The sequence below is a fragment of the Nomascus leucogenys genome, chromosome 22a (genome assembly GCF_006542625.1).
Source record: "Nomascus leucogenys isolate Asia chromosome 22a, Asia_NLE_v1, whole genome shotgun sequence".
NCBI classification, from domain to species: Eukaryota; Metazoa; Chordata; class Mammalia; order Primates; family Hylobatidae; genus Nomascus; species Nomascus leucogenys.
The window spans coordinates 141,067,267-141,089,305 of record NC_044402.1 but is presented as its reverse complement, the minus strand read 5'-3'; the positions used below and the strand labels follow the sequence as shown (position 1 = coordinate 141,089,305).

The following is a 22,039-nucleotide window of genomic DNA, read 5'->3' as shown; positions in this document are numbered from 1 at the left end:
AGGCTGAGATGGCCATACCCCTGCCCGGATGGCAAGTCCCCCAACTCTGAGATGGCTCGTATTCTCCACCCTGAGATATATCATATCCCCCGCAAGATGCAAGATGTCAGGTCCTCCTGGCCCTGCTATCCTGGCTGCCTTGGGCGATTTTAATCCCACCTAATTAATGAAGTTAATTTGACTCTAATGTTAAATTATCCTTAGCCCATAATTTCTTTTTCTTTTTCTTTTTTCTTTTCTTTTCTTTTCTTTTTTTTTTGGACAAAGTCTTGCTCTGTCACCAGGCTGGAGTGCAGTGGCTCGATCTTGGCTCACTGTGCAACCTCTGCCTCCCAGTTCAAGCAATTCTCCTGCCTCAGCCTGCTGAGTAGAGTAGCTGGGACTACAAGGGGCGCGCCATCATGCCCAGCTAATTTTTGTATTTTTAGTAGAGATGGGGTTTCACCATGTTGGCCAGGCTGCTCTCGAACTCCTGACATCAAGCAATCTGCCCATCTCTGCCTCCCAAAGTACTGGAATTTCAGGCGTGAGCCACCACGCCCGGCCAGCCACCCTGCCCAGCCTAGCCTAGCCCATAATTTATAAATGCTGTTTAAAGTACCTCCCACTGGCCATGTCATTGCTTGTCATCCAGTCACTGTGATACCACAGTGCTGAGAATTAGGGGGCCCAGCTGGGGAGTGAGGGAGAGCACCAGGGAAGGGCCCCAGCCCTGCTGCTGGAAGGTGGGGTGTTTATTGGGGCTGCAATGCTCAGGGAAGCTGGGAGCACCTATCACCTCCCTCTGCCCTCCAGGAGGGGCCACTCCCACCTGGCCAGGTCCTCCCGATCCTGCATTGTGGCAGCAGCTCCTACCAAGTGGTCAGGATGGCTGAGCAGAGCCATCCTGACCACTTCCTCCCACTGGCCCCCACCCTGACAGCCACTTCCTGAGAGTGGGGCTGCACCAGAGGCCGTGGGGCTGGCCCATGTCCTTGTGAGGGCAGCTGCTGTCCTGGTCTGCTCTTGGTCAGAGGGGTTCTCTGGGGTCCACGTGGAGGTTGCCCATTTCCCAAGCTCAATGCAAAGTTCAAGCTCAGTGCAAAGCTCTACCTCTGTCCTGCACCCTGTGGGGTTGAGAGGTACCCCCACCTCTCAGATGAGGGTCACCAGTTAGGAAGGCACAAAGCAGCTCTGAGCCCAGTTCTGTGTGCCCAGGTCCACAGCCACTGCTATCCCAGGTCATATACTGGGAAACCAGGCTGGGACACTGCCTGGGAAGTGCTCCTATCCTGGGCTGGGTCACCAAGCCTCCTGCCGGCCATCCTACAACTGCATCATTTTATGTTGGGTGACACCTAATTGTTTCCCTGTCTAATGCCTGTGGTGGTGGAGAAGGGAACTTAGAAAAGGCACCAGCGCTTGCATTGGTGGTCTCAGAAGTCTCATCAGCCCTGCCCGTGACCCGGGCGAGGTCAGTTTGCTGTTCCCTCAGCACTGACTCCTCCATGAGCAGGCGCTGGCTGTCACAGACCATGGCAGGACAGAGCTCAGGGCTTCAGGCAGCGGGTCCACTGAGAGCTTTGAAGGCTGGGAGTGTGGGCGCATGCACCGGCAGGCCTGGGGAGTTGCATGGAGGGGCGGATGGTGGCCCTCGAATGTCTAGGAAGGTGATAGGTGGTGGCTTCGCCCAGATGGTGTCAGTGGCACGTCGTGATTCTGGAGGTGGGACCAGCAGGGCTGGTGGGGTGGTCTCTGCACATGGGGATGGGGAGGGGCTACCCAGCTTCTGCTTGAGCACCTGGGAATGCGGGCAAGATTTGGTTTTGAAAATATAGACGTCGTGACTCCTATCAAAGTGGGCTGTGATGAGGCCGTGGCTGCTTTGGGGCCCCCGGGGCAGTACAGGCAGGTGGTCAGTGTGCCAGGACATGCCCTGGTTGTCACTGAGCCACAGGCAGCAGCTTCGGTCAGGGGCCTGCTGCCTGCTCTGGCTCCTGTGCCCTCACTTTGACTGCAGGGTGGCCCAGCCTGGCTCTGCGCCCACCCACCTCAGGGGACAAGCTGGGCTCCAACCATTTGCTCCGTTTCTCCTGCAGCCGATGAAGAGGCCCCTGATTATGGCTCCGGCGTCCGCCAGTCGGGAACTGCTAAAATCTCCTTTGACGACCAGCATTTTGAAAAGGTACCAAGCTCCCTCCCAAGTCCCAGACCTGGAGGTGCCTGGCGCTCACTGGAGTCCTGTGCACTTTGCTTCTCTAACACCCCTGTCCCATCCCACGGGCCCTGAGTCCTCTTGGGGTTCTTCCCTTTGGTCCAGAGCACTGAGCCTGCCCCGTCTCTAAGCACACCATGCCCCTTTTCCCGGGTTTGCCCTGACCCCTGGATCTGCCCATCTCCCACCACGGCCGCTCCAGGGTCCAAGCCGGGGCGCAGAGCAGGTGGACAACATGAGCCTCCAGAACAGACACTGAGGTGCAACCCCTCCCACCCTGTCTCCCTTCTCTGGACCGGCTCTCCTCTGGGTCCCCACAGGACAACGCGTTCCCACTGCCCCCTTCGCCTGCTCCCTGCCTGCCCCCCAGTGAGAATGAGGGGGCCCCCTGAGGCTGCCTACCTGCGGTCCTCATGTGAAGGGCCGGTGCTGTGTCCACTGGCACCTGGACCACTCAGTCTCCTCTTCCGCTCTTGAGAGAGAGAGTGGTGGAGGAAGGTCCCCAAAGTGCACCCAGGCCATGCTCAGGTAGCTCCTGTCCCCACCTTCTTAGACTCACTTCTCACCCATGCCCACCTGGCCATGCTGTCACCTGGAACCTGAATGCCTTACTCCCTGAGCGAGGGTCGTCTGTCTGCCCAACGCCTTTTCTCTTGAAGGGACTGTCAGTATTGGGGATGCCCAAGAAGGGGAGGGGAGAGAGCTAACCTGCTGGGCAAGGGGCCCTGGCGGGGGGGGGTCCGGCAGAACTGAAGACCAGAGCAAAGAGGTGGGTGGTGAGTTGTTTCCAGGACAGCTCAGACCTCACATAGCCATAGGCTATAGAATCCAAAGACACACATCCATAGCAGGGGAAACTGAGATCTGGGGAGGTGGGTGCCCCCCTATAAGGCAGGGGCAGGTCTGGTGTGTGGATTCATGGAGGCCCCAGCCCAGGCTCTGGGCGGCACGGCCCTCCCGTGGGCCTGTGACAGGGTCTATGGTGCCCCTCCCCAGCCGGCTCCTGGCTCTCTCTGACTCTGGTCCCCCTCTGATCAGTTCCAGTCCGAGTCTTGCCCCGTGGTGGGGATGTCCCGCTCAGGAACCTCCCAGGAAGAGCTTCGCATCGTGGAGGGCCAGGGCCAGGGCGCAGACGTGGGGCCCTCAGCTGACGAAGTCAACAACAACACCTGTTCAGGTGGGTCGCCCACCCCAGCGGCCCAGGGCGTGGGGCATGCTGAGACCTGGTTCCTGAGCCCGGCCCAGGCCTGTGGCTGGAAGACAGCATGGTCTGGAGGTCCATGACTCTCTCCTTGACTCCCAGCAGCAGTGCCCCCAGAAGGCCTCCTCCTAGACAGCTCAGAGAAAGCTGCCCTGGACGGGCCCCTGGATGCTGCCCTGGACCACCTCCGCCTGGGCAGCACCTTCACCTTCCGTGTGACAGTCCTGCAGGCGTCCAGCATCTCTGCCGAATATGCCGACATCTTCTGCCAGTTCAAGTGAGCCCCTGCTGCCTTTGTGTCCCTGCGCTGTGCACAGACTCTGTGCCCAAGGCGCCCCTGCCTGGGCGCTGAGCAGAGAGCAGGCCATGTTGGTGCTGTGTTGGCCCAGCCCGCAGGCCCTGAACGCCCCAGCACCCTCATGTGAGGTGGGTTCCACCTGGTAAGGTCTTGTTCCAAGTCCCTCACCCCACACCAAAGCATCTCCTCTGCTTTGCAGCTTCATCCACCGCCACGATGAGGCCTTCTCCACGGAGCCCCTGAAGAACACAGGCAGAGGCCCCCCACTCGGCTTCTACCACGTCCAGAACGTACGTCCCTGGGCGCTTCTCCCCATCCCTGCCACTGACCCTCCCAGGGCCTCTCTGAGCATGGCTCATTCTCCCTCTTCTGAACACCAGTTGTGGGCCAGGACTGCCCTGAGCACCAGAAACTCTGGTTCCAGGCGGGATGTAGGAGCAATTTCTGGGCAGTGGGAGACCCTTGATGGGTTTACAACTGGGGGATGGGGGACACTCAGAGCCCCTGAGAGCTGCCCAGTGGTGAGCGTAGAGCTGATGGGGAGCTGGATGCAGGTGCAGTGGGGCCTGGGGTTTGTACTGAGGGCCGGGGTGCTCAGCCAGGGCAGCCCTGGCTTGGATATTGGGAATGGGAAGGAGGCAGGGTCACAGGGGCTGCAGGGTGCTGGCAACGTCCTGAGAGGTCTGGAAAACTCCAGGCAGGAGAGTGATGGCAGCCGGTCTGTTAGGATGATGGAGAGGAGGGGCCTTTAGGGCGGAGCAGCTCCTCCTCCAGGCAGGAGAACTGGGCTCCTGGGGCAGCAGGGGAAAGAGGTGCCTAACGGTGATAAGGAAAGCTACCAGGGAGCCAGGCCTTGAGTGCCAGGCCACAGGTGTGGATTTGGCAGGGGTGATAACCTGGAGACTCAGTGGGTTAGTTGGCTGGGACTTCTGTCACAAAGCACCATAGATGGGGGCATCTAAAACAACAGAAATGTGGCCTCCCACGGCTATGGAGGCTGGAAGCCCGGGATGAGGGTGTGGGCAGGGTCGCCTCCTTCTTAGGCCTCTATCCTTGGCTTATAGAACAGCCACCTCTTCCTTGTGTCTGTCCACATGGCCCTCCTCCTCTGCGTGTACCTGGGCCCAAACTTCCCCTTTTCATAGGGACAGCAGCCATGCTGGATTGGGACCTACTCTGATGACCTCTCTTTAACTCCATTTTCTCTGTAGAGGCCCTATCTCAGGATATACTCTCATTCTGAAGTCCTGGGGTTAGGACTTCAGCATACGAATTTGGTGAGGGGGACACAGTCCAACCCATAACTCTTGCTGAGTGGGGCAGGGCCTAAGAAGGGGCGTCCTGCAGAGGCCAGCGCTGCCCTTTGTCACCTTTCCCAGCTCTGTGTTCTGAAAGGGCAGCTAAGCCACGTGGCCCCTGTTCGTCCTGGGGAGAGAGGCCGAGGGACACACTCCAGAGTCTTTCTGGGGCATGTGGTGGGAGGCGGGGCTGGGCTGAAGGGCCTAGAGGAGGCTGCTTCCCCTGGACAGAGATGGGCCCAGCTAGGGGTCCCAGATCTGGGCCTGAAGCGCTTAGCTCACTGATGTGACTCTCCTTCCCCATTGAACGTGGCCTGGCCGTGCCCTCCTGTCTTCCCACCTGCCCACCCACCAGATCGCAGTGGAGGTGACCAAGTCCTTCATTGAGTACATCAAGAGCCAGCCCATTGTGTTCGAGGTCTTTGGCCACTACCAGCAGCACCCGTTCCCGCCCCTCTGCAAGGACGTGCTCAGGTCAGCGCCATGGGTCGGGGGGTTCGGGGCTGCTATCCTCAAAGCCCCTTCTCAGATCTTTTCATCCAGCTGTCTTGAGGCTGCAGAGCCTATGCACCCCCTGAAACCCACCTCCCCTGCCCATCCAGGAGGCCTTTTGCCCAGGGCTGGCAGGACTCAGAGAGCAATTAAGAACTCTGGGTCTGTCCGCAGCTTCTCTCCTTCAGGACTGCAGAGGGTTCCTTGTGAGCATTGCTTGACCTCCTGCTGGCCTGGGCAGTGTGTAGGGGCTGCCAGCTGTAGGATGCTGGGGTGGCCCCGGGGAGACCACTTCTGCTGCCCACTGAGGACCCCACGAAAGGGGCCCAGCTGTGCCACACCCTGGGGAAGCCCGGCCTAGCTCCCTCAGTCCATGCAGCCTCCTGAGGCCTGGAAAATGAGGGCTCAGAGAGACTTGCGGGGCTGGGGCATGAAGTCAGGACTTCCACTCAGGCCATCTCACCCAGACCCTTGAAGGTGGACAGGCGTGTTTACTCTGGGCCAAGCCGACCCCTCCTGGGCACCTCGAGTGCAGAGAGAACCGCAGACAGGCCTCGGGTGGGCCCTTGTCTTCCCATCTCCATCTCCCCTCAGCTGTCAGGCAGGACTGGGAGCTCAGGGGCCCTCCAGGGTGTCAGGGAAAGAGAAGGGCAACGAAGGCTTTGTTTTGGGGGTGCTTGTCTGTCCTCGGGAGTGCCTGAGGGACTCTGGACTGGGAGCCAGAGCTTGACCCTTGCCCTGGTTTCCTGTGGCCTCTGGGGTGGGATCTGGGGTCCCAAGGGTCCCTCCTCTTCCTCCCACCCAAGCTGGTGGGCGGCCTTGGAGAAGAGAGGGTGGGAGGGGACAGGGATGGGCACCTGGGGCCTGTAGCCCTTCTGTTTCCTTCTGACCCCTCCCACCCAGGGTTCCACAAACACCTCACACTGGTCCTTCTTTCTCCACAGCCCCCTGAGGCCCTCGCGCCGCCACTTCCCTCGGGTCATGCCACTGTCCAAGCCAGGTAGGAAGGGTCTCTTGAGCTGTCTCAGGGCAGTGAGCTCCCCTCACTGTGGGTGCTGTAGTGGGCTGGGCCCCCACAGTGGATGCTGTCCTCTGTGACCGGGCTGTGCCCTCCCAGGCACTCTGGGGCCACCCTGAGCCTGTCAGGCCTCACAGGGTCCCCATGGAGCAAGGGTCTGCCCTGTGCCCAGAAAGTAGCCTGGAGCTGGTGGCAGAGGTGTGGGGAGCTGAGGAAGGAAGGCAGCAAGAGGGTTGGGGGCTTTGAGGGGACTTCAGGCATCTCAGCTGAACACAGAGAGGTGGAGATTTGAGGGTGAAAGGCAATCTAGGAAGCTCCTTCATGGGGGTCCGAGGCTGGAGGTGGGAGAGAGAGTGTGGGGTCAGTCAGGGAGGAGTATTTGTCAGAGCTTTTGCCTAGAGCCTGGAGCCTCTGCCTGTGGGAACAGGTGGGTTGTGGAATAGCACTTGAGATTCACCGGCTTTTAGTTAAAAGAGTGGAGTTTATTTCCTGCAAGACCAAAACCCAGGGACATGGTTGAGGGAGAGCCGAAGACAGCCAGACTGAGGCCCAGCAGGTGTGGCTGAGTCTCTCACAGCCCAGAAACCCTCCTGAAGGAGGGAGTGTGGTCCCGGGCACCAGCGCCCCAGAGGGTAGGGGCCTGTGTGAGAAGCTGCTTCTGCAGCTGGTGGGTGGAGGCACTGGGTCTGCATACATGGTGACCAGGTGTCAGCCTCTTGTGCCTGCCTTGCAAGGACCCTGTCCTCAGAACCCCTGTAAGATGAAGGTTTGCGGGCTGAGGACACTGTGGGAGGACACCCTCCAGCTGCTGTGGAGCCGGTCCCTGGTCTGTACAGGCTTTGTGGCCTCCAGTGTGGGTTCCCTGAGATTCAGTCCTCTCCACAGCCCGCAAGAAAGACCTGTAGATCCATATTTGTAGGAGAGGCAGAGGAGGGGACTTGCTAGAGGAGGACCTGCGTGATGGGTCTCAGAGAAGGGAGTGGTGGACAGAGGTGGGTGAAAGATGTGAGGACAGAGGCTGTTTGTCAGGAGCTGGACACGAGTGGAGGGCCAGTGGGAGCTGAGGGACAGGGACTCTCGGGCCAGGCCTGGGTGCTGGTGAAATGTGCTTGCACAGGTGTAGTAGGCTGTGGCCAAGGTGTGGTGTAGGCAATGGGCCTGGCAGCATGGCAGAGGGGCCCCGTGAGGGTTGTGGGGCTTTTGAACAAGGGTATCTGCGGCTGCCCTGTTGGTTCTTGGGGTCTTGACCACTGTCCTGCTCATGAGCTGTGCCCAGTGTGCATGGCCATGTGCCTCTCCTAGCCTGGGCACAGAGAACGTGAGCGTCCATGTGACGTGCTGAGGCCACAGAGTGCCTGGGACTCGGTGTATCTTCGGAATGGCTGGGGTTGGCTGGTTTTTTCCCTTGAGGAGGGGGAGGTGTCCTCGCTGCCTCTGAGCCCCCTTGGCCCCGGCACCTCCTCCTTGAGTGTGCCCTTGGCACGTGATGGGTCAGGTCTCCCATCCACACATGCCTCCCTCCTGTCCCTACAGTGCCCGCCACCAAGCTCAGCACACTGACGCGGCCCTGTCCGGGGCCCTGCCACTGCAAGTACGACCTGCTGGTCTACTTCGAGATCTGTGAACTGGAGGCCAACGGCGAGTGAGTGCTGGTGCTGGGGCTCCCAGGGTGTGAGTGTGGGGAGGGGTGGGACGGAGAGGGACGAGGACCTGAGTTGCCTGAGGGTTGCCAGCATCCAGAGTCGTTCTTCCAGCGGGTGTTCACTGCAGACCTCTTGTGGGCCCGGCCTCATCTAGGTCTTGGGAAGTAAAAGCAGACAAAGCTCCCCGCTGTCCTGGAGGAGCTGGCATGGGGGGCAGGGAGGTGCTGGACAGATAAGCACCTGAATTGGTGGCCCCATGGTCCTGAGCACTAGGACGGCAAACCAGGGTATGGGTCGGGGCGGGGCGGGGCGGAAGACGGCACTTACAAAGTGATCAAGGGACTTTTGAGGGAGGTGGGAGGGGATCCCTGAGGCCCTGGGGAGGCAGGTTCCAGGGCCCCAGTGCAGAGGCCAGTAGGGGTCTGCCTGGTGCCCTGGGGGCAGCTGGGAGCTGGGCTGTGGCTGGCAGCTCAGGGTGGGGCCTGGTGGAGACTCGAGTCCTTGCCCAGAGTGGGACAGGAGCCTTAGAGGTTGAAGCAGACGAGCCCATCTGCTGGGATTTCCTCTGGATCCTCTGGCCTTGGGTTGCGGATCTGCAGGGCATGAGGGGAAGCAGAGGACCCTTGAGAACTTACAAAGATCCAGCCCAGAGGGCCCAGGCCGTGCCATACCGTGTCTCCTTGTTGGACACCCTGCCAGTCCAGTGGGCAGGGCTGGGAGGTGATAGCCAAGGAGGCCTGGTGGGTTTCTGTGCTCAGCTGACCCTGGTCTCCATGGATCAGGCCACCTGATCTTCACCAGAGGGAGTTGCTGACTTTTCCCTGTTTTTGCTACCGTCCACTGTGTCCTGTGCTGCAGGGCAGGGAGGAGGGGCTGGCTGCTCCTCACATGTGTCTCTCTCTTCCAGTTACATCCCAGCTGTGGTGGATCACCGTGGGGGCATGCCATGCATGGGGACCTTCCTCCTCCACCAGGTGTGAGCCCCTCCCTCCCCTACCTTGCCTGTGTCCCCTCCCCCACCCCCACCAGGTGTGAGCACCTCCCTCCCCAACCCTGCCTGTGTCCCCTCCCCAACCCCAACACCCCTACCTTGACTGTGTCCCCTCCCCCACCCCAACACCCCTACCCTGACTGTGTCCCATCCCCACTCCACCAGGTGTGAGCCCCTCCCTGCCCCTACCCTGCCTGTGCCCCCTCCCCTACCCCCACCAGGTGTGAGCCTCTCCCTACTCCTACCCTGTCTGTGTCCCCCTACCTCACCCCACATGGCCCCCTGAGCCGTCTGACCATATCCTCTCACCTGGCACTGGCAGGGCATCCAGCGACGGATTACGGTGACACTACTGCATGAGACAGGCAGCCATATCCGCTGGAAGGAAGTGCGCGAGCTGGTCGTGGGTGAGCACAGTGTGGGGGCTGCCTTGGGGGCTGGGGCCGAGCTGGTGGGAAGAGTACAGGCCCTGAGCTGGATGCTTAGCTCCTAACCACACCTCTGCGTCTGTTGCTGCGTGACCCTGGCCAAGTCACATAATCTCTCTGTGACTCACTTCCTCACCTGAAAAGGAGAGCCTTGGACCTGGGTGACGATCTGCAAATTTCTATTTAATCAGTGTATTGGAGTTCTGGGGCTGCCATGACAAAATACCACAAACCAGGTAGCTTAAAACAGCAGACATTTATCATCTCACACTTCTGGAGGCCAGAAGTCCAAAATGAAGGTGCCGGCAAGAGGTGCTATCTCTCTGAAACCTGTTGGGGAAAATCCCTCCCTGCCTCTTCCAGCTCCTGGTGGTGGCTGGAATCTTGGGCGACCCTGGCCTGCAGACGCATCACTGCGTTTTCGCAGGCCTCTCCTGTCCTGTGTCTTCCTGTGGCCCTTTCTCCTGAGGACATCAGGCAGGTTGGATTGGAGGCCCATCCTGCTCCAGGGTTGACTGCATCTTTACTCAGCTTGATCACCTCTGCAAAGCCCTACTTCCAAATAAGGTCCCATTTGGAGGTCCTGGAGGTTGGGACTTCCACGTATATTTTTTGGGGACACAACTCTGCCCATAACCATCACCAAGGATCTTACACACTTTTCTTCCATAACCTCATGTTTTGAACTCGGGTCCGCCAAATGTTTGCTTTGCTAAGGTGGAAAGAATTTGTCTTCTCAGTTTTCATTCAAGGAGGCAGACAGTCATCCGTTCAAGTGTGTCACTAGCATGAGGCCAGCCCAGCCCTGCCTTGCCCCAGACATTGCCATGGCCGGGCTGGATGACCGTTCAAAGTGACTTCCCTGGGGCTGGACCCGTCACCCTGTGTCCCAATGCAGGACTGTAGACAGGAGGTTCCAGGCATACCAGGATACATGCTTATGTTTTACAAGTTTTGTGTCTAATTTCACATGAATCAGAAAGTCATGGAACAAGCACCCAAACCCTCCTTTCAGAGGTTGTTTAGGACAAGCCTAAAAAGAGTGAATTGATTTCTAGGCAGAACGTAAGCAAATACACAGCTGGTTTATGGACCCAGCCACACGGTAGTTGAGGAATGATCCCGGGGGCAGCACTGCCCTCACATTCTGAGCCCTGGTCTCACTTCCCTCAAGGCAGACAGGAGAGAAGGAAGCAGGGGAGCTGGATCTGCATGGTTGAAAGGACGCATCCTTCGGGCCTGGGTCTGTCACCACTCAGTCCCCGCCTGCTCAGATCCACCTTCTCCCTACCTCCTTTCTAAAAAGGCCAACAGGAGCGTCTGTTTATGTGGGGTGGGGGGATCAGGGATGCTATTTAAAGGGATTTGGGGCGATATGGTATGAACCCCAATGCCCCCCTTCAGGCTAAGGGGTTTGGGCTCAGCCTCTCTGGGCTTCGTGACTGAGCAGCCCTGTGATTGGACTCAAGGCACAGAGCAGCCAAGTCACTTTCTGGGGAGCACCTAGCCTCTCTCCTGCTCCTCACGTGGGACCCAATCTCACTGTTCACAGCCTTCTCTGAGCTCAGCATCCCTCCCAAGAGGGCCATGGGACTTTCCAGCCCTGTGAGTTGGACAGGACTGTGGGCACGGGGTCAGTGAAAGGGATGAAAGTCAAGGAGAGACCCTGGGTGTCCATGAGCAGTGGGTGGGTGCGCCATTTGAGGCAGGGGAGGGAGTCAAGGCGCAGACAACAGAGGGTTAGGACCCCAGCCCAACCCCTGGCACTCTGTCCAGACCAGCGGGCTCATGGGTGTCAGTTTTGTGGGCCAGGTACTTGGTCAGACTCAGAGCAGGCTGAACACTGCTTAAGTGCAGGCTCTGAGGGCTGAGAGCGGCTGCGCTCCCCTCCCCGAGGGCTGAGAGTGGCTCTGCCCAGGCAGCAATCCCTGCAGCTGAGCCTCTTTCCCGCCATGGGCACTGCCCAGCATGGACCCAGAGGGCCCTGGCGTGGGGAAGAGCACTTTGCTGGGATCCACCTGCCTCCTCCCAGGACCTAAGTGCTGCAAGGTCATGGGTCAGAGTTCCATGACTCCACACTGGGGCAGGCCCAGTGTGCACCCGTCAACACAAAATCCTAGCGTGTCCTGGGTTTTATCTTGTCCATGCATGGCGGAGGAGAGGGAAGGCTGTCGTTCCTTCCTGGCTCAACAAATAAAATGTACATGTTTGAATGAGCAGAACTGTCACTCTCTGGTCAAGAAATTACTAGGTGAAGCCACTAGACAGTTTTCCTGCCTGATAATGGCTCTGGTTTCTTTCACAGAGACAGACAGACACCCCCCATGCATGCAACTTAGCGGGCTCTCCTGGAAATGCCCCTTGTAAGAAGAGGTTTTATGGCACAGATAGTGTTCTCTCCTCTCCCTTCCCATCTCTCCCCTCCTCTGCTCTCCTTTCCCTCCCTCCCTTTCTCCCTCCCTCCCTCCCTTTCTCCCTCCCTCCCTCCCTTTCCTTGTTATTATCATTATTTTTAGGTGTAAGAAGAAGTAGGAACATTCCTCCTCTGTGTCTTGCTTAGCCTTCCTTTTCCCGCAGTCGGGAAGGCCTGTGGTTTCCAGGCTAAGCACCTGCATTTGTCAGTGTGTGTGCACAGGGGTGTTCATTGTTGCCCAGAGACAGACAAGAAAGACCGTGGAGCAGTAACTGCACATGGTACCTGGGTCGCTGAGAACCCTGCAGGGCCTCCCTGTTCCCCCAGCACTGCCTTTGATAGATGCTCTAGTGACCATTTGGGGAGCTGGCTTGCTGACAGGACCCCCACCCGAGGCAGCCTGTTGCCTTTTCTGCAGGCCGCATCCGAAACACTCCAGAGACCGACGAGTCCCTGATCGACCCCAACATCTTGTCTCTCAACATCTTGTCTTCCGGATACATCCACCCAGCCCAAGATGACCGGTGAGTCCGAGACTCCCTGAAGACAGGGCCCAGGGCATGTTCCCAGCCAGCCTGCCAGGCCCTCGGCCAACCCAGCACAGGGTCCAGCCACACAAGGTGACCCGCTCAATGCTCTCCCGGCCCTCCCTTCTGGCACCTGCAGGAGCTGTGCGGTGAGGGGCTGGTGGCCTCTGCATCCCCGGCTCCTTGTTTGTGCACCTCGTTGCTGGTTCAGGAATCCCCATGCCCATTTGTTCATCACCAGGCAGAGGGGCCAGCGCAGGGGTTGGAAGATGAGCTGAGTTCTGTCCTCGGGAGTTTTGTGGTTGGGTGGTGCGAGGACAAGTGGCTGTATATCCAAGGACCATGCTGCTGTGGATGAGTCAGTGGCCTCTGGCAGGCGTCCTGGGGCTAGAGGTGGAGCAGCTGGGGTGGGCGCCCACAGGCACTGGTTGGCACAGGCCCCTCATCACCAGGCTGCTCCTTCCTACACTCCTTGCATGGCCAAGACCCCACAGTCTGGGTGGTCCCAGCCTGACTGCATTTGGGCTGGGGTTTTGGCGCTCTGGGATGTCTGTGGCAGCCCTATCAGGGTCTGCTGGGGTTAGGGGATGGGAGAGGGAGGCAGCCCCTGCGGTTGGCCTGGGCAGGTGGCTCAGCACTGCGTGGGTGGGGACGTCCCGCGGGCTCCACTGCGTCCCAGACGCTGTCTTCCAGGGGCTTGGGGAAAGTGAGACGGGGGCTCCAGTGTCCAGTCCTGGTTGCTCCCTGGGGGCTCGACCTGATTCACAATGCACAAGCCCAGAGTGGACCCTCAGAGCTGGAGCCGCAGGTGTCTCCATGGCTGTGTTTGTAGGAAAATGTCTTTGAGGGCCTCCCTGCAAGGACGGTCAGGGTCATAAGGAAGGAGGATCCTGGGGGGCGTCATCTCCTATTTTTCTGACTTGGGTCCACACAGAGCTTTGGTTTCATCAGAAACACCCAGAAAGTGGTCTATCGGAGCTTAGCACTGCAGTAAGGAGGGCACTGCAGGGGCAGCCAGGGCAGGGGGCAGCTGGATAGTCAGGGTGGACACAGCGCTGAACAGTAGGGGGTGGGGGTTGGGCAGAGACCTGGGCATGGTGGATGCAGCTCTGGTCCCAGCCCTGCCTGTGGCATTCCAGAGGGAACTTGCCCTGCACTCATGTCCACAGGAGGGTAGAGAATTTGGGGGTGTTCTATGTGGAGGTGGCACCATGACGGGGGAACACGTCTGGGAGAGGGGGAGGTGAGGCAGACCAGGTGTGATGGGCCAGGGCTTGGGACTTCCTCGTGCCTTGCTTCTCCTGCCGCCATGAGAACGCTCCCTGGTGAGGCGTGGAGAAGGCCTGGAGCCCCCAGCACAGGCACTGCCTGCAGAGTGTGGGCTGCTGTGCCTGGGCCATGGGGGACCAGGAATTGGAGTGGGGGGTGGGGCCCAGAAGGGCAGGTCTGCCATGTGAGACGTGCTTTAGAGCCTGGGAGATGACCTCATTACCTTATTTTCCTGACCTCTGACCCTCCCTCAGCCCAGGCAGCTCCTGGGGTGGGGTGGGCAGGGGCTGCAGCCCCCCAACCCCACCTGTTATCTCCCTGCACAGAGGGCTGAGTTTCTGAGGTCTTCCTCAGAAGACCAGCTGCCATGGGTGACATAGGAAGGAGCGGCTCATGGCTGGACCTCAGGCCACCCTGTTCCTGGATGCCTGAGAACCTATAACTGAAGGGGCTTCGGCCCCACACCCTGAGGACTGTGAGACATGAGGCCGGTCCCAGGGTGCCTCTGGGGTTGATGTAGCCCTGTGTTGGGGTCAAGGCCCTGGGTCTGAGAAAGGAGGAAGGCGCGTTGCGTGGGCGTGGCCTCCCCGAAGCGGCTTTTGGCCCTCGCTTGGCTCCTGCCCGTGCTGGCAGCTCCCACCCCCAGCGCTGCCCTGGAGCAGTCTTGGGGACCGTCCTCTGCTGGCACCCCCAGGCAGGCACCGTCCTATGGCTTGGCTGACCAGGCCAGTGGGCCTTCCTGTGCCATGGACGGTGCTGGCGTCCTCAGCCCCGTGACGGGCCGGGCTGCTCCAAGGCCTCTCTCCCTGACATGCAGAGGCTCAGGAGCCCTGGCTTCTGGCTCCGGCCTGGGGCCTCGGCCTTCCATGCGCTTTGCCACGGCCTTGCCTCCCGCCCGCTCCCAGGCCCCGCGCTTTGCAGCCTCCCCGGCTCAGAGTGGGCCTGTGGCCACAGGCCGCTTCCCTCTGCCTGTCCCCCCACCCCGCTCCCGCTGCGCTGCCCTCACTAACCGTGTGATTGTTTGTGTTTTGCAGGCAGTTTCTTGATTCGGACATACCTAGGTATCATCTGTGACCCTTGGTTTCATTTCAGCCTCTTCTTTCCTCCCTGCTCCTCTCCTGACCGCCCCCCACGCCCCTGAGAAGTTAACTTCCAGCTTCCTGGACTCCTCACACACGTGCTCACATGTCCTCCTGTTCCTCCCGTCTTCTTTCTTTTTATTCTCTTGGAATCTTGGTTTGATTTCTTTATTGCTTTCCCACCCTGTCCTCTTGGCTGAGTCCCTTCTTCCCCCACTCCTGATTTTGGCTGCTTTGTAGTTTCCTGCTCCCTAGTAGACACTGGCTGGCCTCCTGCTCCTCCTGCCCCAGCCTTGCCCGCCCCGCGCCACACCCTGCCCTGTGGATGGGCTCGGTGTCCCGCACGCTGCTGGCTGGCCCGCTGCCCTTGGCTGCACCACCCTGTGAGGACCAGCCCCGCTCCCCTCTCCCTGCAAGGGGCCGTAGCAGGCAGAGCCATGAGCACAGGGGATGGGGAAGGGCAGACAGGAGCCAGCCCAGGAGACCCTCACGCTCCGGCACATTCCACAGCCTCTCGTGAGTCCCTCGCCTGGCCAGGCGAGGAGGAGGGATGGCAGCTCCAGCCACGCTCCTCTGGCCATGGCCACCGAGCATCCTTTTGTGGAAGTGGCGGGTGGTGAATTCATGAGGAGATCAGAGAATCCCAGACTCAGGTTGTCCAGCAGGTGGCTCCCTTTTCCCCGGCTGCAGTGAGGCCCCTGCCCATGCCAGCCTGGGGCAGGGAGTCGGCGAGACTTTGGGGATGGAGGGCCTCCAAGTCCCTAATCCAGACACTGGTGAGAACTCGAGTCCGTTCCGAATGGAAGGTCAAGGCTGCCTGCTCCTGGGTCCCTGCATGACTGTGGCCAGCATCACGGCAGTTATCCTGTGGGGTGGCGTTTGTGAAGTGAACTGAGCAGCAGAAGGCCTTTCAGACCAACGTTGGGCCTTTAAGCCCTGTAGTTGGGAGGTGTGAGGCCGCTCCTGGCACAGAGCCCCAGGGCAGTGGGGCTTGGCCAGCACTTTCTGAGACCACATCCTTGTCAGGTCATGTTGCAATGGGTCAGGACAGATGATTGACAACTGTGGCAGAGGGACTGTGGCCAGGAGAAGACTCTGCCCAGGGGTGGCAGGGCCAGAGTCCCCATTGGCATGGTCCCTTGAGCACGCACACACACACCTCTTTCCATGAACAGATCTTTTCCAAAGACTACCACACCAGCTCTCCCTGGGGACCTGGATGCAGCAGAGACCCTGTCAAGGGACCCCTGTGATGGTGGCTGCGCTGAGGAGGGAGCACAGCCCTGCAGGGCCTGAGTAGGGGCCTCCCTCTCCCTGCAGTGAGTCCAGTGGGCTTGCAGGAGGAGGAGACAGCATCATGCTAGCTGGTCCTGGAGTCAGCTGGCCTGCCTCTGGGAGTTTCCCCATGCTCAGAAACATCTGGGTCTGGGGAGCCCATCAGCTTGGGCTCTAATTTAGGAGCTGTTTTCTGGGCATTGCTGTGCCATTGGTAGGGCCGCAACATTCACCCACGCACTCATTCATCTTTCACGTGTGACTAAGACACTCATGTGAGCCACATGCTGTGGAATTAAAGGCAAAAATCAGGAAAAGTCTGTCCAGGTGGGTCAGAGCCTGGCCAGGAAGCTCATTCACCCTCTCATCCCTCCCTCATCCCCTCATCCCTCCCTCATTCCTCGTCATCCCCTCATCTCTCCCTCATCCCTCCCTCATCCCCTCATCCCTCCCTCATCCCCTCATCCCTCCCTCATTCCCCCTCATCCCTCCCTCATCCCTCCCTCATCCCTCCCTCATACCCTCATCTCTCCCTCATCCATTCCTCATCCCTTACTCTTCCCCATCCCCTTATCCCTCCCTCATTCCCTCTCTTCCCCATCCCTCCCTCATCCCCTCATCCCTCCCTCATCCCTTCCTCATACCCTCATCCCTCCCTCATCCCTCCCTCATTCCTCTCTCATCCCTTCCTCATACCCTCATCCCTTCCTCATACCCTCATCCCTCCCTCATACCCTCATCCCTCCCTCATCCATCCCTCATCCCTCTCTCATCCCTTCCTCATACCCTCATCCTCCCTCATCCTCCCTCATCCTTTCCTCATACCCTCATCCCTCCCTCATCCCCCATCATCCCTTTATCCTTTCCTCATTCCCCCTCATCCTCTCATCCCTCCCTCATCCCCTCATCCCTTATCCCCTCATCCCCTTATCCTTCCCTCATTCCCCCTTATCCCCTTATCCCTCCCTCATTTCCCCTTATCCCCTCATCCCTCCCTCATTTTCCCTCATCCCCTCATTCATCCCTCATCCCACCTCATCCCCTTATCGCTCTTTCATCCCCTCATCCCTCCATCCCCTCATCCCTCCTTCATCCCCTCATTTCACCCTCTCTTCCCTCACCCCAGAACTCCTCATCCCCTTATTAGCTCCTCCCCTCATTCCCTCATCTCCTCATCCCTCTCTCATTCCCTCATCCATCCCTGATCCCTCCCTCATCCCCTCATCCACTCATCCCTCCCTCATCCCCTCATCCCTCCCTCATTCCCTCATCCCCTCATTTTACCCTCTCTTCCCTCACTCCCTCAATTCCTCCTCCTCTCACCATTTCTTCCCCTCACCCCCTCATCCCTTACCGCCTCATCCCTGCATTCCCTAATTCCCTCACCCTCTCCTCCCCTTACCCCCTAATTCATGCCTCCCTTCATTCCCTCCATCCCTCTTCCCTTCATTTTTTCCTCCCCTCACTCCCTCACCCCTTCACCCCCTCATTTCCTCATCTCTTCCCCTCATTCTCTCCTCCCCGATCCCCTCCTCCCTTCATCCCTCCTCCCCTCATGCTTCATCCACTCTTCCCCTCACGCCTCATCCCCTCCACCCCTCATTTTCTCCTCCCCTCATCCTCTCCTCCCCTTCTCCCTCCTCCCCTCCTCCCCAATCCCTCATCCCCTCCTCCCCTCCTTTCCTTATCCCTCATTCCCTCCTCTTCTCATCCCCTCCTCCCTCATTCTCTCCTCCCCTCCTCCCCCTTCTTCCTCCCCTCCTCTCCTCTTCCTCCTCCCCTCCTCCCCTCCCCTCATTTCTCCTCCCCTCCTCCCCTCCTCCCCTCATCCCCTCCTCCCCCATCCCCTCCTCCCCCATCCCCTCCTCTCCTAGTTTCCTCCCTTCCTCCCCTCATCCCTCATCCCCTCCTCCCCTCAAGCCTCCTGCCCTCATCCATTATCCCCTCATCCGTCATTCCCTCCTCTCCTCCTCCCCTCCTCCCCTCCTTCCTCATCCCCTCCTCCGCTCATTCCCTTATTCCCTCATACCCTCCTCCCCTCCTTCCTTCATCCCTTACCCCCCAATCCCCATAGCAGACACTAACCAAGCAGGCTGTGTCCTGGCCCTGTGGCACAGCAGTGATGGGGACTGCTGGCCCTGGTTCTGGAGCCAGAGTCCAGCAATGGTGTCAGCCAGGGCAAGGGGGACTGTGGGGGTCTTCCCAGTGGGGAGGGCTCACCAGGAAAGAGTGAGCTCGCCTGAGCTGGGGGCACAAAAGGAACCCATGAGCAGAGGTGGAGGGGAGAGTGGAAAAGGCAGCTTCCGGTCAGGGCCGAGCCCCTGACCTGCACTGCCTCTGAGGCCAGATCTGGTCTAGGATTCTCCTTCTCTGAGGACAGCAACCTCCAGGGCCATGCTGTCCGGTGGCGGTGGTGGGGAGCAGTGACATGCTGGTTGTCTCCCAGCTGGCACAACTTCAGGGGTGGCACGCGGTCGGGGTGCCAGCTCTGGCTGGGTCAGCGGCTCCAGCCCAACGCTGCTGGTGGAGCCCAGGCCAGAGCCGCATCCGATGTTGCTCAGAGTCCGTGCATTCCTCAAGCCTGTGGGGACAGGATGCAGCTCTCTCCAGCTGCGCCCCCACCCCCTCCCTGCCTCTGTTCAGTCTGTGCCTGGCATCTGGCATGCCCACCATCCTAGCCCCTATGTCTAAGTCCTTGGGGGGCTTTGAAATCCAGCTGCAATGGACCCTCCTCCAGGTGCCTTCCTGACTCCGCCCACCTCACTAGCCTGGCTGTAAAATCTCTCCTGTCTCTCTGTGGATCTACTGCAGATTTGCCCCCAGGCCAGGTTTTAAGCTCTCAAGGGCAACGTCAGCCTTCCCAGCTGTACATTTCCCGACAGGACAGAGCCCAGGGGCAGGGCTCAGTCAGGCCAGGAGGGAGCCTGCAGCTGCCCTCAGGGGGCTAGGAGGGTGGGGTCAGCACTGACCAGGACTCAGGCTGGAGGTGGAGAGGCTACAGAGCAGGCTTAGGCTGCGGCCCTCAGGGGTGCCTGGGCCAGCCTCCTCCAGTTGGCTGGGCCCTGTGCGAATGCTGCATCCAGCTTTCATCCCAGAGACAGACGGGCTGCCTGGGTTCTCTGCTCCATTCTTGGGCTGCTTGGTGGGTGGTGCCACATGACTGCGTTGTGTCACATCCAGAGCCTGTGAACCATATCCGTGAGGTTGGGGTTCAAGCACAATCCCCTGCTCCTTAGCTGTGTGTTCACATCGGATCAAGTCTCCTGCTGGGATCATGTTCCCTTCGGGCGAGGAGGGTCAGCCCTGGCTGCCATCTGTGGCCTCAGCCTGTTAGATCACCTCCCTGGAGAACCTGGGCTTCCACATCTGGGCTGCATGTTTCCTCTTGTGATGATTCTGAGGGTTTGGCAGCTGTCACATGGGATAGAGTGAGGGGGGCTTCAGGGGACAGGCCCTGGAGCAACCTTGTGCCCGCTTCTGGAGTGGGGGTCCTGGAGTGGTCTCCAAGGCCCTCCCAGCCCACATCCTCCAGTTTTTGCCATGGCAGGGTGATCTTGGCCACCTCTCAGCCTCCCTGGGTCTTGGTTTCCTGCTGTATGATCATGGGGCACCCATCAGTGGTTCCCATGCTGTGCCCTGCAAGCCCGGTGGGCCCCAGCTGGCAGTGTGGGTCCCATGTGAGTCCTGTGCGGGTGAGCTGCTACTCTGCCAGCCTGCTCCTCCCCGATCCACCAGCCGTTGTCCCCTCTAATCTCACTTAGGATCTGGGTAAGACCTGTCCTCCCTTTGTAGAGGCTTGAGGGGCATAGGGGGACTAGGGAGTGTTGCCAGGGACCCTCCTGGCCCAAGATTCCAGGGTCTACTGCCCGTGAACAGGTGGAGCCAGGCAGGATGTGGGTCAAGGGTTGGTTGAGAGGCATTTAGGGTGCAGCTCCCCTGGGCAGAGTGGGAGGCCTCTGGGGCTGACCAGCAGTTTGGAAATGACCCAGGGGGAGCACCATGGCTGTGCCCATGTCAGACCCTGGTCGGGCTAGCCATCATGGCACCTGGGGGAGGGGACAGTGGTCTGGAAAGGACCCATCCCTGCTGTGCACACAGTCCTATAAGGCCCCCTCCCACCATTCTCCCCAGCTCACAGGTGAGACTCCACCACAGTCAGGTTCTCAGAGATTCTAGTCCACTGGGGTCCAAGCAGGGCAAAGCCACATACTACCTGAACTGAGAAATTCTCTGCTAGGACCCCCAAGGGGGCTGTTGTGGGCCTCATGTGGAAGTGGGTTCATGTTCTACTTACAGCCCCAGGCCTGGCTCCAGCGGAGTCCACTTGCTCCTAAGGAGCAGCCCCTGGCTGGGCCTTGGGGTCCTACCTGCCTCACTGGGCTCTTTCCTTTGCTGTGTCCCACTCAGGGGCCAAGGAGCCCCAGGATGGGGCAGGGACGTGGTTCCTGATGAATGAGGAGTGCCTGGGCTGGGAGGACCTGGTGCTTTCTGAAGGGCGCACAGAAGGGAGTAGGTGCTAATGCTGGGAAAGACCTGCTGGTTCTGATCCTGGGGCCCAGGGGTGAGGGGAAGGTGGGCTGTGTCTGCACACACAGAGGTAGAAGAGAAGGAAGGGGAAGAGAAGCAAGCTGAGGCCCTTTAGGGACTTTGGAGGCAGAAAACAGAGGGTCCAGCACAGGACCGAATGCTTGGGCCCAGCAGGAGAGACAGGGCTGGTGGGACCTGCAGGCTGGGTCTTACCCCGTGCATAGAAGTAATGAGGATGCTAGAGTGTCCTAGATAGTGACATGTGCCAGATAGTTACACTGACGTATACCAGATAGTGTGATGCTGACGTGTACCAGACAGCGGTGCTGACGTGTACCAGACAGCGGTGCTGACGTGTACCAGACAGCGGTGCTGACGTGTACCAGACAGCGGTGCTGACGTGTACCAGATAGTGGTGCTGACGTGTACCAGATAGTAGTGCTGATGTGTACCAGCTCCAGGCTCTGTTCTCATCGCACTCAAGTATTAGCTCATTTAATCTGCAAGACATCTTGAGGTAGGGGCAATTACTGCCCCATGGTACTTGCAAGGAAATGGGGCACAGGGCTGTTGGTGACATCCTGAGGCCACGTAGCTGTGAAGTGGCTCTGTGGCATTCCAGCAGTCTGAGGCACTTGTTCCAGGCCAGGCTGCAGTGGCTCCAGCCCTGGCCTGCGGGCCTGACCCTCCACAGGATCCCGCAATGTTCTAGGAGAGGAGCAAATCCCTCCAGGCCTTTCTCCTGGCTCCTGGGCATCCACCTGGTCCAGCTGAGGACAGATGCAAGGCTCTCACTGCAGACCCCGGGGAAGGGGGTGTCTGCAGGGCCAGGGCCAGGGGCTCCACGTGGGGCTTGCACCCCAGCCCTGTGTGCAGCGAGAGCCTGGGGGCTGTGAGATCCGGTGTGCACCTGCCGAGCTCCTCAGTTTTCTGCCCTGGGCCTTGTGCCGGTGCTTGTTCTGACATGTCCATTTCTTCTGTATGTGTACGTGTGTGTCCTGGCTGCCTCCACCTTTAGCGTTTCATTGGGAAATGACACTAGGTACAGCTCACTTTTCTCTTCCGCCCTTGCTTGGTCTGTCCTCTTCTGCTCTTCCGAGTTCCTTTCTCCTCAGCGTCTGCCTGCTTCTACGCCCTTTCTCTGACCACCCGCTGTCCTCACTTTCCCGGGATTGCTCCTCGGTGACATGTGTCCGACAGCAGCCCTCCCCGGTCCCTCTGCTTCCTTCCACACCCCCAACTTGTGAGACCCATGCCCTGCGTCCCAGACCATGTGTGCAGTAGACAGGGCAGCCTGGTGCCACCTGTGCTCCACCGCAGTCTCAGGAGGGGCCTGGCCGCCTTGGAGCCTGCGTGGCCGCCCAGCTGTGTGTGTCGATGTCTCTG

The 22,039-nt window shown here is 59.5% G+C and overlaps 1 protein-coding gene across 7 annotated transcripts in view; it reads left to right on the top strand.

The window, feature by feature from the left end:
- Nucleotides 1–22,039, top strand: part of KIF1A (kinesin family member 1A) — a 112,986-nt gene that overhangs the window by 76,733 nt on the left and 14,214 nt on the right. For 4 of the 7 annotated variants that reach the window (XM_030804222.1, XM_030804221.1, XM_030804223.1 and 1 more), the window contains 11 exons: nucleotides 2,079–2,164; nucleotides 3,233–3,371; nucleotides 3,501–3,672; nucleotides 3,893–3,983; nucleotides 5,347–5,465; nucleotides 6,428–6,483; nucleotides 8,035–8,143; nucleotides 9,052–9,118; nucleotides 9,458–9,542; nucleotides 12,395–12,500; nucleotides 14,807–14,833. In XM_030804222.1, the coding sequence (XP_030660082.1) occupies nucleotides 2,079–2,164; nucleotides 3,233–3,371; nucleotides 3,501–3,672; nucleotides 3,893–3,983; nucleotides 5,347–5,465; nucleotides 6,428–6,483; nucleotides 8,035–8,143; nucleotides 9,052–9,118; nucleotides 9,458–9,542; nucleotides 12,395–12,500; nucleotides 14,807–14,833 (1,057 nt within the window). Of the gene's footprint in view, nucleotides 1–2,078; nucleotides 2,165–3,232; nucleotides 3,372–3,500; nucleotides 3,673–3,892; nucleotides 3,984–5,346; nucleotides 5,466–6,427; nucleotides 6,484–8,034; nucleotides 8,144–9,051; nucleotides 9,119–9,457; nucleotides 9,543–12,394; nucleotides 12,501–14,806; nucleotides 14,834–21,671; nucleotides 21,696–22,039 lie in introns of all 7 variants that reach the window. The other 3 variants (XM_030804224.1, XM_030804220.1, XM_030804219.1) reach the window with 2 other exon arrangements.